Here is a 16,862-nt window from a genome sequence, read left to right on the forward strand (position 1 = left end):
AAATGCTGACCAGGTTTCACTTTTAGCCCTGCTTAGAAATTTATATTACAATCTGGTGTGAACCGTGAGGGTCAGTGTATCTCTGACACCTTCATCTGAACAGATAAGCAATAAGGGCTACTGCCTGAAATGGTTTTACACATGCTTTCTGCTGATAATTGTGTTGATATTCATTTTTATTCCATTCATTAGTTAATTTCAAAGTATTATCTTAAGAGGGCATTTGGATATTGTAAATAAGTGCTTAGGAGGAAAAAGTCTATAATTCTACAGTCTGTAAACTGTGTCTTCTTAAAAAATTGAGCATTCAAAAACCAAATGATTCCATTTCTCCCAGACTTATTTTGCCACCATTCTTTACTACGTCATCTCCTAGGTACTGAATATGAGTTCATGTGTGATTTCATAAAAACAATACAGTGCTCCCACTTTCTACTCTGTTTATTATTTATAATACAATCAGAGCTAAGATCACAAAGTAACTGTGGGTTTAAAAAAATCAAAATCAGATTTTACATCAGCACATTGCTTTTTCTCTTTTCAGAATGAGTTATTTAGAGGCCAAGAGTAGAAGTGATATTTAATCATACCTGAGAGACTGATCCAGTGTCATTCCTGTAAAATCAAAAAACTTCAAATATTCTTCCGCAACTAGTTTGCTAAATTCATTGCTATAAGAGAGCAGAACAGACTTGGTTACTAAAATCGGAGCCATCGACACACACACCCTCTCAGGGACCCGCTCAGACACCGCCCCGGGACAGAACGTACTTCTTGCCTAGGTGCTTTGCCACATCTGATCTTTTGAATCTGTCCAGCTGATAAAGGCGTCTGGCCAGCCTTCTGGCTGCGTCTACGTTGCCGCTGGTCCCGTTGCTGAGGCTCCCCGAGGTCTCCTTCTCCAGAATGTCAGTGCTCCCCATTTCAGATCGAGCATCTAGCAGGGCTGTTTTCACCCCAGCATGGCTGTGAGAATTAATACAGGAAACAAAGAATACAGAAGGTTTTTCTAGAGTGGCAAAAAGAAAAATAGCTGATGAAATTATCATAGTACAGAACTAACAAATGAAAAAAACTATTTTAAATAAGAACACCTCCTGCTTAATTATTTATAAAAATATTTTCAGTTACTCTATTTTCAACATACTACAGAAGTGATTGCTGAAACCCTCCATGAGCAGTTCTTAAATCTTTCAATCCCAGGACCTTTATATTCTTAAAAGTATGGAAGACCCCAGAGACCTTTGTTTATGTGGGTTATATATATTGATACTCACTGTATGAGTAATTAAAAACAGAAAATTGAAATTTTAATTCATTTAAAAATACATCTATTTCATAAATATAAATAATACATTTTCATTAAAAATAACTATCTTCTTAAACAGTAAGGTAAAATTTAGTGAAACAAGCAATAGTAATTTATATCTGTTACAAATTTCTTTAATGGTTGGCTTACTAGAAGACAGCCGGATTCTCCTAGCCACTTCTACATTCAGTCGGTAACAATGTATCATTTTGGTTGAAAATATTAGGAAAGTCCGGCCTCACAGAGATACTTAGAAAAATATGGAGCATTTTAACATCCGCAATTGTGGATATTCTTTTTAGACATGACGTCAAAATTAAACAAGTGATAGTTTTTTAAAGGTTAGCTGCAATATAATTGAGACATGTATTGATGAATTTCTTGTACTCTTACATTAAAAAATGTCTCCCACTTTGAGTGGATCTTTTACCATTCTGCACCATGGCATTGGTCATTTGCAAAATATTTGTTGACACACTTCATTATTTAAAAAATCACATTCATCAATGTCACCACTAACATCTTCAGAAAAGTCTTCAGGTCTTGGGAAGCTGTCAAACTTTCAGTGGCAGAAACAAGTTTTCCAAAATTCTAATTTTGACCAAGAGCTCAAATTTTACCACTGGCAACAAAAATCGACAGTTGGTTTCCTTAAAGCAATAGGTTCACTCTATTAATTTTCAAGAAAATGTCTGCCCAAACCCACAGTTTATCAGTCAGACTTTGAAGGAAAAATGGCATTTCCATCAAAAGAAGAGACCAGTTTATAGCTCACAACTCAAATTACGTTGAGTGCATTTCCTAGAGAGAACCACCACATGCAGAAATGCTTCGTGCATACTATCCAGTTCATCACATGCGAAATTGAAAAGGCAGGTACCCACGGGTTGAAAAGTAATTAATTTGTATTGCTTTATCAAGGATATCTTTAGGTGACACTGGCCTCTATTTTGAGTGCGTGGCACTGAAGAATACAACAATTAGAGTGGTATGGTGCCCTGCCCTGATCTGCACTGAGGCCCCCACCAGTGCCGCTGTACCACCGGTCCAAGTGTCGATGCTGTGAAAAAGGAAGATGACGCTGCACAACAAGATAAAAACAATCCTGGCCTCGCACACCCACGGAAGGGTCGCAGAAAGCCCCACAGCCACACCCTGGGAACCTCTGTTCCAGGGCGGTGCTGCAGCATGCATCTGCAACACCAAAACCAAGGAGAATGCCGCGACTTCCACACCTGCACTTGAATTTCTATCAAAACAAAGCTGTGTTCATGATAACTCCCATGCTTAAGCGGTCTACCAACACGCTTACTAGAGACTAAACCAGACACACAATTTTTCTGCAATGAACCAGGGAGGAAATGTCTCGGACTTGCAGGCCACATAAGGTCCCTGTCACACGTTTCTCTGTTTTTGCTGTTTTCTCCACAACCTTCAAAAATGTAAAAGCCACGCCAGGCTAGGCTGGAGGGGCCCATCCCCCAGTCTGCGTGCCCCGGACTACCCCACGGCAATTTACTGGGCCCGAAGTCTGAGTAGAGAATCATTTATCATCTAAATCAGGACACTCTGAAAAGGAAACCGGGATGATAAAATCATTACACTAAATATGTAATTATAATTGTTACAGGGTTAAAAAAAAAGCATTACCAATTTGAGAAAAAAAAAATTGGTCGCAAACTTATCATAGCAAAGTGAATACATTTTTAAGCAGAACGGCTCAACCTCTGCTTTGTCACTTATTCGACCTAACTTACAACTTCCCATTTCCCACTGATCCATCCACTGGGTGGTAGCCTGGCAGCTTCACGCCCACTCAGCGCAGCTGGGCTCCTGCACAACCAGAGGTGCACCCCAGGGCACCCCGGGGCCGCCCAGACTCCCCGGAGTTCACCATCCCTGGCCACCCCTCTCCAAGCTCCCTGACCAGCAAGTGCTCCTCCACAAGCTGTCTTGAAAGGAGCTACGGGGGGAGGGAACAGAGAGAGAGGTTATCCCACGTTGCCTGGTAGACTCAACAGTGTAAAATTTCTGCTCAACTCACACATTCCAGATGATACTGGAGAAGCTGCAAGTACAAAATGGAGATTTACAGACCCATGCTGACTTACTTTACTGCAACTGTTAATGATAATACTTCAGTTTTTTAAAGTCAAAGTCAAATGCTAAACCGCAGTCAATGCCAAGACAACAGGCATCAACTGGGACCGAGCCAGGAAAGCAGGATGTTTGGTGACCCTTGTGCCCAATTCGCCACCTCAAACAATCTTCCAACAGACACACCTACCAAGTAAAATAAATGGTTTCATTATGACAAAATCTTCATGGAAATACATTTCAATATTTTTTCGCCCTAAAGTTTCCTTTATGAAGTTCACATTACCAGCCAGTTTTGTGAAATTTATCCCATCAGAAAACTGAATATTTAACTATTATATAAAGCCAATCTGTAAGTAAACTCAGAGAAAATATTTCTTTTACAGGTCAGCTCATACTTTGTGTTTTCCCAAATAAGTGGTAAAAATGTAAAATGTTTGCTCTAAGAACTATTCTAGTTACAATCAAGTAATTGTATGTAACTAAGAAATAATCTTTAATAATCATGAAAAACCCTGGAGTTGTGCTCCCATCACTTTCTTACTCTAAATATTAGCCACTGGGTAGGAAAAAACAGATGTCAGAGAAAGGATTTTCTTCTCATTTAAACGGCTGCTTGCTGCTCCCCTCTCAGGGCAAATCCATGGCGTGGACTTGATCACTCCATGGGGACAACCTGACTGCCACACACACGGCAGCACCGCAGAGATGCTGTTCCCATACGAGGGACTTGGCCTCAGGAGCACGTATTTTGTCAAAAGCAGAACTGATTGCAATCCCTTATGTTTCTCGTGCCTCACGTTCACTGCCTCTCTCCCCATCCTGCCCAGTCTATTTCACCTCATTCTCCTCACATTCACCAGAAGGAGGTAATTTTTAAATCTCTACAGATCAAGACTAGGATCTTCTTGAAAACACCTTCAGTAAAAAAGAAAATAAGGAATAAAATGAGGGATAAACACTTCCATTCCCAGATGGCTTCACCTTCTGCCCCGTTTCACGATTTATGGGAGCACGTGAACACGGACAGAGATCGCTCCTCTGAAGCGCTGGCAGCCCAAAGGCAGCGCAACTCACCAGCAGAAAGCCGCACACCACGAGCTCATCCCGGGGCCTGGGCCATGCCCCCCGCAGAAGCCCCTTCCCTGAAGGCTCCAGCTCTGGTCCAGTAGGGCCTCCAAGAATCCGGCTCCCTGTGAGGTCATGGTATTATGACCTCACACTCTTGGCAGTGTTCATTGCTGGGGTTCTTACAGGAGCCAGAACACAGGGCAGGCTATGTACCAAGAGCAGAAATGACACTGGCAGCCCAGCCCAGCCTTGCTCACACTTGACAATGCAAACTGGCTCAGCGGAGGGAACCCGCTTTGTTTCCAGAACACACAAGACATTGTCCATCCAGTCTGTTGACTATTAGAGGCTTCCAGTAGTTTGAGTTTTCCCTTTCTCTAGTTCCCTTCTTGCTCAAGTAATTTTAAATCTCATAAAGTGAAATCCTTACCAGTCCCTTAAATATAGAAAAGACTTCCCAAAAGGTTCTCCCTGTGAAACACAGAAATGCTTCTCGGGGCCTCTACCTCACACCTCCAAACAAATGCGCCTACTCGCATCGAAACACTTCCACCAGCACTGTCACAGGAAGGACCAGATCGCCATGTCTGGTCACCAAGCCTCTCCAAAACCTTTTTACCATACTAGGATTACCGCGTTTTCCAAAAAAATTAACAGGACACTCAGCTAAATCTCAACTTCAGATAAACTAAAAGCAATTTTTAGCATAAATAATATGTCTCAAATTATCCTAAAAACTATTCATTATTTATCTCAAATTCAAATTTAACTGGGCAGCCTATCTTTTACCTGGGAACCCTATCTCTTGAATGCTTGTTCTAAACTTTATTTGAAGAATTCCAATGATGGTGTTCCTGACATGTCAACGTGTTTCATAGTCAGATTCCTTCTGAAGGTTTGCTGACTTGCTTCTGTGATTTAATTTTTATTCCTAATGTCTTTCTATGGTTTCATCCAGACCTCCTCTCAGTTGACTATGATCTTCTGATTCTTCCCTAACATCCTTTAAATACAAAAGGAAAACTCTCTTCCCTGTATCTCCCCCCTTCCTTCCCGGCCTGCACACTGCCGCCCTGCCTGTGGTAATATGCCTCCTTCACAAAAGCCGGGCACAAGGTGAAGCCCAGGTTCTGGGCGTGTCACTAAGGCCCTTCGCAAGCCGATCACGGCCTCCACTGAGACGGGTCACCCCCACTGTCCTCGTGCTCAGGCGCACAGAGACATGAGCTGTGCCCTCACACCCCTTTCCCATGTTCTTCCCTTTGCCACTCTTGTCACTTCTACCCCAAAACTCTGGGGTTCCCCAAATTCTGCAAACTCTTACTGATGCTACAGGAGCCCGTGTGAAATAGCAGCTTTCCTAAGAGGCATACTCCAACCCCGCCGCCGCCGTCTCCGAGCACCTGGATATTCCTTTGCTACAACTCTGCCTTTTGAAGGGCCCACCTCTCTCCCGACCATTACCTTCAACTGCACTTTGCAGCCACGTCACAAGGGTAGGGCGAAGTTACTCAGCAGCCCTCTGTGAAAAGAACGCAGAACTCAGCCATCAGTGCGCCCCCATCCTCCGTGCTCTGCCGGCAATGACACGGGGCACTAACCTTCCAGTTCAGTATAACCAATCCTGGCATCAGCATCTGCCGGCAATGACACGGGGCACTAACCTTCCAGTTCAGTATAACCAATCCTGGCATCAGCAGAGGGTACCGGATACACTGTCTTACTTCATATTTACTTAGACTTTAAATCTGTTTTAATTCTTTAAATTTTTATTTAATTAAAAAAAAAACTAGGTGGCAATAAAACTAGGATAAAAAAAGAAACCAGGCCAAGGTGCCCTCCTGCGTTTATGAAGTATACCCTGGGAGCCGTGCACAGAAACCAGCAACAGACAGCCACCTAGTTCAGTTTCACTCAAAAGCTAGCCAAAGGCAGGTCAGAAGAATCCCACAGAGTGAGAGGGAACGACTCCAGCCGCAAGTGGAACAGAAGGACGGAAGGCAGCAGTATGACCCTGTTGCCATCCTGCAGACACGGACGCCTGGAAGCAGCAGACTCGGGGAAGCTGGTACAGACGTACAGCTTCCGTGGCCAGAGTGAAAGTCAGTCACGAAGAGTTAAGTACTGCACCGTACGTGGGATGCACTTTACACCCTGAAGCAAGTGTACATCGCCGCTGAGAAAGGAAGGGAAGTTGCGCTGGCCACCATTATGCGTGGCGTGTACTTCTCAGACGGTGCGGAGAGCGCACCTAGTCTAATCTTGAGGGAAACGTAAATAAGAGATTACTCTCAGCTACACTTCCAGGGGTCGCCAGTCACCTTATAGCATCTGACATTGGTTAAAGCCTAGGATTAGTGCTTCCAAGGGACTGTCCCATCTAATCCTCAATAATACTACAAAACAGGTAGCAGTACACCCGTTTTACAGAAGGAACCTGAGGCACAGAGCGGGCCCGGACAGTGGACTCCAATACCCAAGTCTTTTACAGCCTCTGCCACTATCTGTCTTGCTACTGCTGGTCACTTTCCGGCACATGCATTTTTGCTGATTCAACAAATGTTTAACAAACTCCCTACCACATGCCACACAATGTTTTAGGTCCTTAGAATATTTCAATAAACAAAACAAAACAAAAACCCTTCTATCAGAGTAAAATTAAACAACAAACATAATAAATGAGTAAAGTACGTAGTATGTTAGATGGTGAAAATTCCTATGGGGGGAAAACAGAGCAAAGAAAGAGATCAGAGACCAAACCAGCGGTTACCAGCGGGGAGAGGGAAGGGGAGGGACAAGACGGCAGTAGGGAATTAAGAGGTACAAACTACCATGTATAAAAGAAATAAGTAACACGGATGTGGTATGGCACAGGGAAACACAGCCATTACTTTGCAATAATTTTAAATGGAGTACAGTGCATTTAAGAATTTAATAACTTACAAAAATACCAAATCATTAAGTTGTACACCTGAAACAAATATAATATTGTAAATCAACTATCCTGCAAACAAAAACAAACAAAAAATTAGTCAAGAATCCGATTTTGGGGCTGGGGTAGGTACATTTTTATATCAAGTGGTCAGGGGAGGTCTGGGCACTTTGAAGAACGGAACTGCCATCAGTTAAGGTAGGAAGGACCAGAGCCGGCACGGGTTTTGAGGGAAAGAAGTCCCACTTGAGACATGCTAACCCTGAGCTGTCTGTCTATCAGAGGTCTGAGGAGAACGAGGACACGAGGAATTTGAAGCTTTCAGGAAAGACAGGAGCCAGCGCCCCCCTCCAGTGACTTCTCAGACTGCGGGCCTCAGCACCTTCTCCGTAAGGTGAAGCTGAGTCTAATGTGATGACAGGACGCTGAGCTACCCCTGCAGCGCACAGGCAACCACAGTAGGGCTAAAGAGCGGGAAAGGTCGTGACTGGGTGTGGGTTTTGATAGGATCACTTTGGCTTGTCGGATGGACGAAAAACTGTAGGGGGAGAAAACTGAAGGCGGAGGAACCAGCTGGGAAAGTTACTGAAATAGTCTCGTCAAGGGACAACAACCTGAATTGAAAGACAGTTCACGTGACTATGAAGGAACAGCCTGCTCGGAAAGATATTTAGAAAGCAAGAGGGCAGAACATAACGAGTGACTTGGGATGTGTGTGAAGTTGGACTCAGAGAGGGCAGAAGGGGAGATTTAGACTCAGAGTCTGGGTGGTAAGTGATGCCACCAACCAGGATAAAGAATAAAAAGGGAGGAAGAGGGAATGTATAAGGCAGGGGTGGTGAGGGGAGAGAAAGAAGGCGCTAGAGAGGGAGAGCCCTCCAGCACACAGAGAGAAACTGGAGACAGGAGGAAAGACCCCGGGTTTGGGGGAAGACGTGTAAATGTACGGGGCCCGCAGGACCCCAGCAGAGCTCCTGTGGGAACCCAGTGCAGGCACAGCTGCCGCCCACACGGTGGGGGTGGGGGTCCCGGGGTGAGAGGCTGTCTGACCAAGGAACCCTGAGATGCAACATCATCTGAACACAATTCCATGACAGCGAAAGAATTAGGAGGCCCCCTAATGAGATTCTCCAAGCAAGCGCTCAGCTGGCCAGTAAGTGACAACGAATAAATTTAGAAATTAGAAACTTGCTAAAATCAAGTATCTGCTGAAAAGCACCAGTTAGACCACCAAGGTTCAAAAGCTGGTTCCATCAGTCACCAGCTGTGCGTAAGTTCATTTTTCTCTGTGAGCCTCATTTTTTTCATCTCTAAAATGGTGAGAACAGATGTTGTGAAGGGTAAATCAGCAGGTCCAGGCAGATGCTCAGTGCGGTGTCTGACACACAGGGAACAGGAAATGTCAGTGACCATCACCAGACCCGTTTTCATCACACTCCTGCCTGCCCTACATCATCAAGATTCCTTGGGTATTTTGATGATCACATATAAGATAATTACATCTGATGGTATTTTATTAAATGTAAACTGCTACTTGTGTCGTACACAAATGTTAGTCAGCTCTCAGTAGAAACTAACACTTGACTCTTCTAAGGAAAAGTGCCTCACACGAACCCATTTTTGACATTTACACAGAATATATTTCTCTAGACAGGACTGCATCTTACATATAAGTCATTTAAGGGCCTTTATAAGAGACCCGTAAACAAAGCCTAATTATCGAAACTCCTAATAGCTAATTCTCTGTTCAGCACACAAGTCAAAATTCAGTCTTTCCCAATGCAGGCTTTTTCCTAAGTGTCACCTAGAGGTTCTGCCTCCTCCGAATACCGTTTTCCTCACTCATTTCGCTCAGCCCTGCATTCAGCCTTCCAGAAGAGGGCGCCAGCGTGCAAGGCAGCGGCGCAGAAACGGACCAAACTCTCCAAGAGGCTGCATTTGCCTTGGAGCACTGACTTCCAGTAAAAACCTGGACTCTTCACCCTTCTAGAGGCTCGCACCCCTCTAGGAGCACGATCAGAAGATGCAGGCTTTCACTTTTTTGTTCCGCAGTTGTTTTGTTTTATTTTTCTATACTAAGCTGCAGCTTTTCTGGACCAGCTCTCAAATGAGAATGTAGTACCTGCAATATTATCAAGCCGACTTTAATGCAGCCACATTATAAAAATTTGAGATGAATCACCTGCAAAGCAATCACTACTAGATGTTCAGCTTGATAAGTCAGTAGAAAAAATATGCAAAAACATCTGCATGCTCATTTTTTGCACAGAAGCTTCTCTGTGCAACGTGGGATCAGTGAATCCCAGTTCCAATGGGCAAGAAAGGAAGAGTGAATCATTTGCAGATGGACTAATTTGGTTTCCTGGAAAATTCTTAAAATGTCACTGGAGTTTACAACTTTTGTGAAAAACAGCTTTTGGCTATGTTACTTCACTGCCCTGATGTGGCATTAAAAATCTCGAATGACACCATATCACTACCCTGACAAGAGGAAATAAACCAAAGGGCAAGTGCTTCCATTTCCTTCTAAATTAATAAATAGATGGCCTGAAGTTGGCCACGTCCTTTAATAATGTCCTTAAGATACACTGCACACTCTGCAGGGAACAAAGCGTCTGCATTTACACAACACACCCCTATCTCTACACAGAAAAACTGCTATCCAGGGCTAAGACATCACATCCTTTCCTGTCTCTAGAAATTCAAATTATCTAATTTTAAAATATTTCACTTAAAGGAAGGTATTGACAGTCTTAAATAAATAAATCACAAACTTACTGAAAACTTCCCCCAAATGAGGAGGAAGGAAGGAGGTGCTACCTGGCCCCAGGACACATGACAGAAGACATGTAAAGGGGACTATCTAACTGCCAGAGGCCAGCGACCTCCCCGCTGGGACTCAGTGAGGACGCTCTCATTGCCTAATTCAATACAAGGAGCATCAAGGAAGTTTAACAGCCTCAGGCAGAACACTAACCACAACACAGAATGAGAGCAAGTCTGCCCTTCTAGAGAAAATGCATAAAGAGAAACGGCAGATTTTTTAATGTAAAAAAATTGCCTTAGCTCCTCTTTGCTTTTTCTCTCTTAAATCCCTACCAAATAAATGGAGAGCAACAGACAGACAAATAATGGTCAAACAATTCCTATATAATTAAAGGGGCAAAACCCACAAAGGGACCAGCAAGACCTCCCAGTCAGGGCCACTGCCTTCCTGCTTTTGTGCTTCTGTAAAATGGCTTGCTTCTAGGAAAACGAAACTTATCCCTAAAATTCCATTGGTTACCAAAAGCTCGCTCCTGACTGGTCCATTTCTAACACCTCATTTGCATGTGGTACAAAAATTGAAACCTAAAACCTTATAAAAAGCCTGTGTAAATCTACAGAGGGGATCCAGAGCTTGGAGTTAACTCCTCTGGGCCTGCTGGTGTAATAAACCTGAGTTCTCCCTCTGAGTGTGGCTTGGTCTCTCGATGGGATTCAGGTTTCTGTAACATAATAAGAAAACTAATGACAATGGCGTTTGGTGTGGTGCTTAAAACAGTATTCCTTAGAGCTTCCCGCTAGAGGCCCATTCAAGGATACAATTTATCATTTTAAAAAGTCAATCAAAACCAGTAAATTCCCAAACAGCTATCTGAAAACTTGACATATGCCATATTATTAGTTAAATCATAATTATTTAAATGTTTCTGGTTTCTTCAGTTTTTTTAATATGTGATTATCTGATACTTGAAAATGATCAGTTTCCTATCACTATGATTACATTATTGAGGAAAAGCTTTAATTAAAATATAATGCTTTTAAAGTGCCACTCTGGCTCTTCCTACCCCTAAGAGGAAAAAATGCTCAATTTCAGCTTAAAAAATATGAAGTACTGAAATATTTTCAATCAGATCTCAAACTGTCTTCTAAATACTTATATTAATGGATATTCCATACTTTTTAAAATGCAATGAATGATTTTTATGCAAAAATTCCTCTTCTGTCCACATTTTTGCTGAGCTGAATTCGTATTAAGAGTCTATTAAACGGGCATCAGAAGCTATCCAGCACTGGCCAGCGAGGGGATGGATGTTTGAACTTCGACCAACGTAACCGGCGACAGATACTCCACAAAGTAGATAATCCTTTCCTGGACAATGACTACAATGTTAATATTGTGAACAGTCTGCTAAATAGTGTCACATCAAGATACGGTTGGAACACCAACCCCCACTCCTGTGAACCCGTTTCCTGCTGAGCGCACAGGTCAAGATGCCCCCAAAGCCAAGTCAGGATAGACGGCCTCCCCGCACGATGTATCCTGATTCAAGCTGAGTGGTTCTTTTAATCAATCCCTGCTGGAGGTCTCAATTTAGAACTTATTTCTTCTTAATGTAATTTACTTGAGAATAACAATCACTAGGGATAAACAAGTAAAAATTAGCACATGAAATGTAAGTATTCTATCCCTGAACTAAACATTACCAGTGCTCAAAAGTGTACCTGTAACCACGAGTCTAGCTTGATCACATGCACACCTCTGCCCCTCACATGTCAAGGTACTGAGTAACACCATCCGGCCAGAGAATGCTAGTCAGGTTGTGCCCAGCTCTGTTCTCTCTTCTCTTCTCTGCTAACTCTTCCAGTTTCTGAAGCACAGGAAGCCCTGCGGACACCTTCCGTGGTTCGATACTGTCCACTTTCCCAACTCTCTTAGTGCTTTCTGCCCTCTCTTCAAGTCCTTACAGAGACACCTGTTCTCACCGTCCCGCCCGCGCCGGCTCTGCGGCAGCTCTGGGTGCGGGCGCGCTCAGCCCTGCACACCTGCCCGCAGGCCCCTCTCCCGCGGGGGCTCGGGCCACGTGGCTGGGCAGCCCGTCCCAGCACCCTGGCAGCCGCACACTCCCTCCCGCAGCTCCTGCCGCAGCGCCGGGCAGCATACCTGCTCCAGGCTGTTTCCCCCAAGTGCTACTTACTGCAGCCACGCTGAAAACGGCTATATTTGATAGAAGAAAGCTCCTAAGCTTCACTTCATCGAGTCCGTGTGCAATTTTAAAGAGAAAGAATTCGCTTCCTCATAAGAGCACAGGAAGAGGGCAGAAAGATCACCCCCTAAAGAATTAAAATCCTCTGTCTGCCTTCCTGCCTTTACCTCTCTACAGCACTCCAGCTCAGCTGGAGACAGACCGCAGGGGCGCCCAGATGAAGTAACAAGGGACTGTCCCGCTCTTCGCTGCCTGTGACGAACAAGTGAGAACCGCCACTTCATGTATTTTGTCTTAACTGTTTTATAAAGACACCGAGAACGTTTACTGTGCTCTGTACACTATTCTCAGCACTTTAACTTACCTAACCCTTTACCAGCCCTATGACAGGGACCACCATTGTCCTGCTGCACAGAGGAGGAGACCCAGGTGTGGAGATGCCACATAGCTTCACGCGGTCACACTTCTAAAGGGAAGCTGGGCCTGGAGCTCCAGCCGGGCAGTTTTAGATGCAGTTTTAGATGCAAGAAGCTCTTAACCAACACGCTGGGCGGCCCCGCTTCTGTGGAGTGGCCCTTACTGCAGGTTAGAGCTCAGGTGTCACCCTGCATACAGGAACAAAGTGTCTCCTTTTTTAGGGACATCCATATGACTAAACATGCTTAGTAGAGTTACAAAGATGTACACAACCAAAGTTGCATAAATTCTCTCTGCAATTACTTACTAAAGCGCCTGCTAGGAGCTGGACATGCCTCCAGGTGCCAGGAGCACAGTATTGACCACGCAAAGCTCTGCCCTTGTGTGGTTCTACCTTCTGATAAGAGGAGACACCCTTTTGCCCCTCTACAAATACATGCTGAATATCTGCTATGAGTCAGACATTGTTCTGGGTAAATACTAGCTGTTCAATAAAGCAGCACACAGACAAAAGCCCTTGCTTTCACGGAGCGAACAATCAGACAGCGAGGGTGTCAGTGCCTTGGGGACAAACACAGCCAGGTAAGGGAACAGGGGAGGCTGGGGTTGCTGTTTCTGTCCTGGTGCCTAGGACAACGGCGAGCACACAACGGGGGCTCAGTAAAAGTGTCCGGAATCAAACTGCAAAAAATCTTAAATGAAAAGTCAAATGCTAATCTCAACACACCAATCGACTCACCCGGAAGATGCCTGAATTCATAACTAGGATGCATCCTCTCACGAACTGCTACAAAAAGCTGAGAGTCTCCACTGTGAGTTTTGATCACCTCTACCCATCAAGTCAGAATTACTTCAGTAGTTTTAAGCACCTTCCTCATTATGGAATCTGGAAGCTCTGACCAGTAGAGGACACCAATGACTTCCTCTAGACTTCCCCAAATTTAATTTTTTTTAACATCATCTCCTCTTTAATTTCACATAAAGGGGGGGAAATATGAAAATGTGGCAATAGCAGAGTGGACAGAATGCAAGGGGGACTCTCAATTCTTAGCATCTAAACTTAGAAACGTAAAACCATGGTTACTAAATAAAAACATCAATATATATTTGCTTAAAAACAAAAGCACCACTGCCAGTTTCCAAGCTTTCTCCCTATCTTCATTCCTTGTGCTTTAAAATCAGTCACCACATTCAGGGAGCTGCCATCCAGCATCTTTGATTTGCTCTTTGATTTCACACTATCACCTTCTGAAATCAAACTACCTAACAAGGCCACAGGGCCTTAGGAAAGCAGACGGCAGAACTTCCACGTGATGGCCACCTGACGACCTGTCACTCACATGACAACCAAGGTCCCGTGACAGGACCTGCCCTTAGAATCACGCCTCCTGACTCCAAGTCCAACACCTCCTGGCCACTGCACCAGTGTCTAGAGCAGCGATGACAATGTAAGTAACTGATGACAAAGTCGGCCCTCCCAAAGTAGGCTCAGTCTCGACAAATGCTTCATCAAATATTCTTCCAGCAAACTGGAAATGACAAAGAGAGTCTGGTCACGGGGAGGAGGGCGCTTCCAGAAGCCCAGAAACTAGTAAAGGAGGGAGTGACCTCAAAGGCCTGCGGGCCAGCGTGCAGGCGGGAACGGCACCCTCCAGAAGCAGACCGTGAGCCTTCCCACGGAGGGGACGGAGGGGACGGAGGGGATGAGCCCAGGGAGAGCCAGAAATTCTACTGAACAGAAATGAAAAGTCCTCTCCCTGCCTTCTTCTCCCACTGAACATGTCCACAGATGAGGCAAAAAGTGGTACTGCTTTTGGCAAAATTGTATAAACACAAGTACACATCATACTTCACTGATTTCGGACTCATTTTTGTCACATTCCATAGCCTCTGAACTAAGATGGCTTCTTAGGCAGCAACCAGTGCCACCCTGTCAGCCAGGCGGCTGTCTGTTATCTGCATACAAAGGAAAATTATACGTTATTCATTTAATCTGGATTTAACTGATGTTTACGTGGTCTTCAAAAAGATTATGCTACAAATTGGTATTGAAACAGAAGTATTATGTGTGGATGAAAGGCACTCAAAACAAGCAAGCAAGATCATTCTTATTTTTACGTAAAAATCTGTAAGTTTAAGAATTATTAAAATTCTAAGTGTTAAAAAGCATTGCATCATAGTTAACTGGTGACACACTATACACTGGTGGTACGTGAAATGGTGATTTCTCTTGTAACCAAGAGCATCACAGACATTTTATTTGTTACTAGTGCGCACTTGCCTTAAATTTCAGTAACATCTAATTTTTAAACAGAAGATCGCATTCTCTTCCTTGATTTACTCATTTATAGGTCATGATAGTAAACTAATGATGGCATGAAATTCTTTATTTTCTGTTCCCTCTGTTTTGGACAAGACTAGACTTATTTAAGCTGTGGTTTCTACATTTAATTCTAGAATTTTATGGCCAACTCCTCAAATATCACCATTCAAAAGGTCACAGACACTCTCTACAACCAATGCCTTTTACAACACTATTTTTAACTTTAGCTAATATATTTAAAGCTTTGCTATATCCCAGTGCACCAAGAGCACAGTTGAGATGATCAATATTAAAATTTCACTTCTCCAAGTGAAAAAAAAATCATAAAAGTTCCAAAATGCTAAACTTTAAGATTATGGGTAAATATTACTCATGAGAAAAATCACAAAGTAAATGGAGGTTTTGTGACTTTAAGACCACTATTTGTAATCAATGCCTAACAAAATCAAATAAAAACTCTTGATTTTTCTCTAACAAATCTGAACGCTAATCAAAAACTCTTCTCATTTGTTAACCAGTTTCTGTGGAAATGAAGACTATTTCCCCTTCTAATTAAAACACTGCTCTGGATAATATTAAATATCCACATTGTTTTAACACCAAAATGTCGGACCTTTACACACACATACACACACACACACACAAATACCTCTCCCCACCCCACCCCCCAAATACAACTGTAACTCCACACGGCTATGAACTTCTATACTCACGGCTTCAAATAATTTTTTGGAACCACAATCTATGTCATCACTTTAAACTTTATGTTTCAAGGAAGGGATAGCAAGAAAAGAAAGTTCTCTAGAGGACGAATACACTCCATACTATAAAAACAGGAACAGCCAGTAATCTGAGTTCTGTAACTTCTAAACCCACCCCCTGCAGACTCACAATTCAGGGAGTACTCATAGTACTAAAAGACTCAGAAGATCTTCAGAAAGAGTTTTACTTTGTTTAGCCTTGATAAAATCACTTTATTGTTCTGTTTAGCATCCATCTTTCTCTTCTACATGGAATACACACCCCATGAATACACACCATGCATTCAAACCTTCACTAAGCTATTAGATTTACAAATAAGATGACTTTGCAACACAGAAACTTTGGTTTGGGAGGGGCCATGGGAGGACCTTCGGTGACCTGAATCCACTAGATGGCCCAGGCTGAGTGGGCATTAGACTTCAAAGAGGAAAAGCAAATATACACGCCTTCCTAAAACAGAAGCGCCACGCAGAGCCCCAGACACACCTGTCAATCCAGCCCAGCTCCTCGAAGGCTGTCACTCGGCCATCACTTGAGAGGAGGAAAGCCAACCTGCGTCCCTTCTGCAATACTACAGTCCACCCCCATTCCTAACACCCCTTCACCCCACCCCAAGCTTGACATCCACTCTTCAGAGCAATACCCACGCTGCGGTGCAAGAGATAAAGCAGAGACATCCTCAAACTCAACTTTCAAAATGGCAACTGTGAATGACCTAGCTGTGATGTGCTGGGGAGACTGTCTACCCCCAGGCTAACATCCCCCTCATGGCAGTGCCGCTGCTGCCTCACCTCAACGCCCTGAGGTACCGGCGTGACCCGCTCAGCAATTCCCAATCATCTGGGGCAAGAAGCTGCGCATCAGACATGAGCCCGGAAAGCAGTCTGCGCTTTATTCTTCAATTTTACTTCTGACCTACATGATAAGCCGTATCACTCTGCTTTTATAAAGCCGTAAGGAAAAGACGAGGGAGAGAAGGGA

General features: G+C 43.7%; 1 protein-coding gene across 17 annotated transcripts in view; it reads right to left on the reverse strand.

The window, feature by feature from the left end:
- The window catches only part of PSD3 (pleckstrin and Sec7 domain containing 3), a 398,292-nt gene that overhangs the window by 244,926 nt on the left and 136,504 nt on the right, over positions 1 to 16,862 (reverse strand). For 14 of the 17 annotated variants that reach the window (XR_012064351.1, XR_012064354.1, XR_012064353.1 and 11 more), the window contains 2 exons: positions 772 to 966; positions 591 to 671 (listed from right to left, as the gene is read on the reverse strand). Coding sequence is in view for 14 of the 17 variants with exons in the window: in XM_072950169.1 (XP_072806270.1) it covers positions 591 to 671; positions 772 to 966 (276 nt within the window). In the remaining 3 variants the exon portion in view is untranslated. Of the gene's footprint in view, positions 1 to 590; positions 672 to 771; positions 1,010 to 3,420; positions 3,504 to 4,483; positions 4,581 to 16,862 lie in introns of those variants that run through there. The other 3 variants (XM_072950176.1, XM_072950180.1, XM_072950181.1) reach the window with 3 other exon arrangements.

Source organism: Vicugna pacos, chromosome 26 (genome assembly GCF_048564905.1).
Source record: "Vicugna pacos chromosome 26, VicPac4, whole genome shotgun sequence".
Taxonomy (NCBI): Eukaryota; Metazoa; Chordata; class Mammalia; order Artiodactyla; family Camelidae; genus Vicugna; species Vicugna pacos.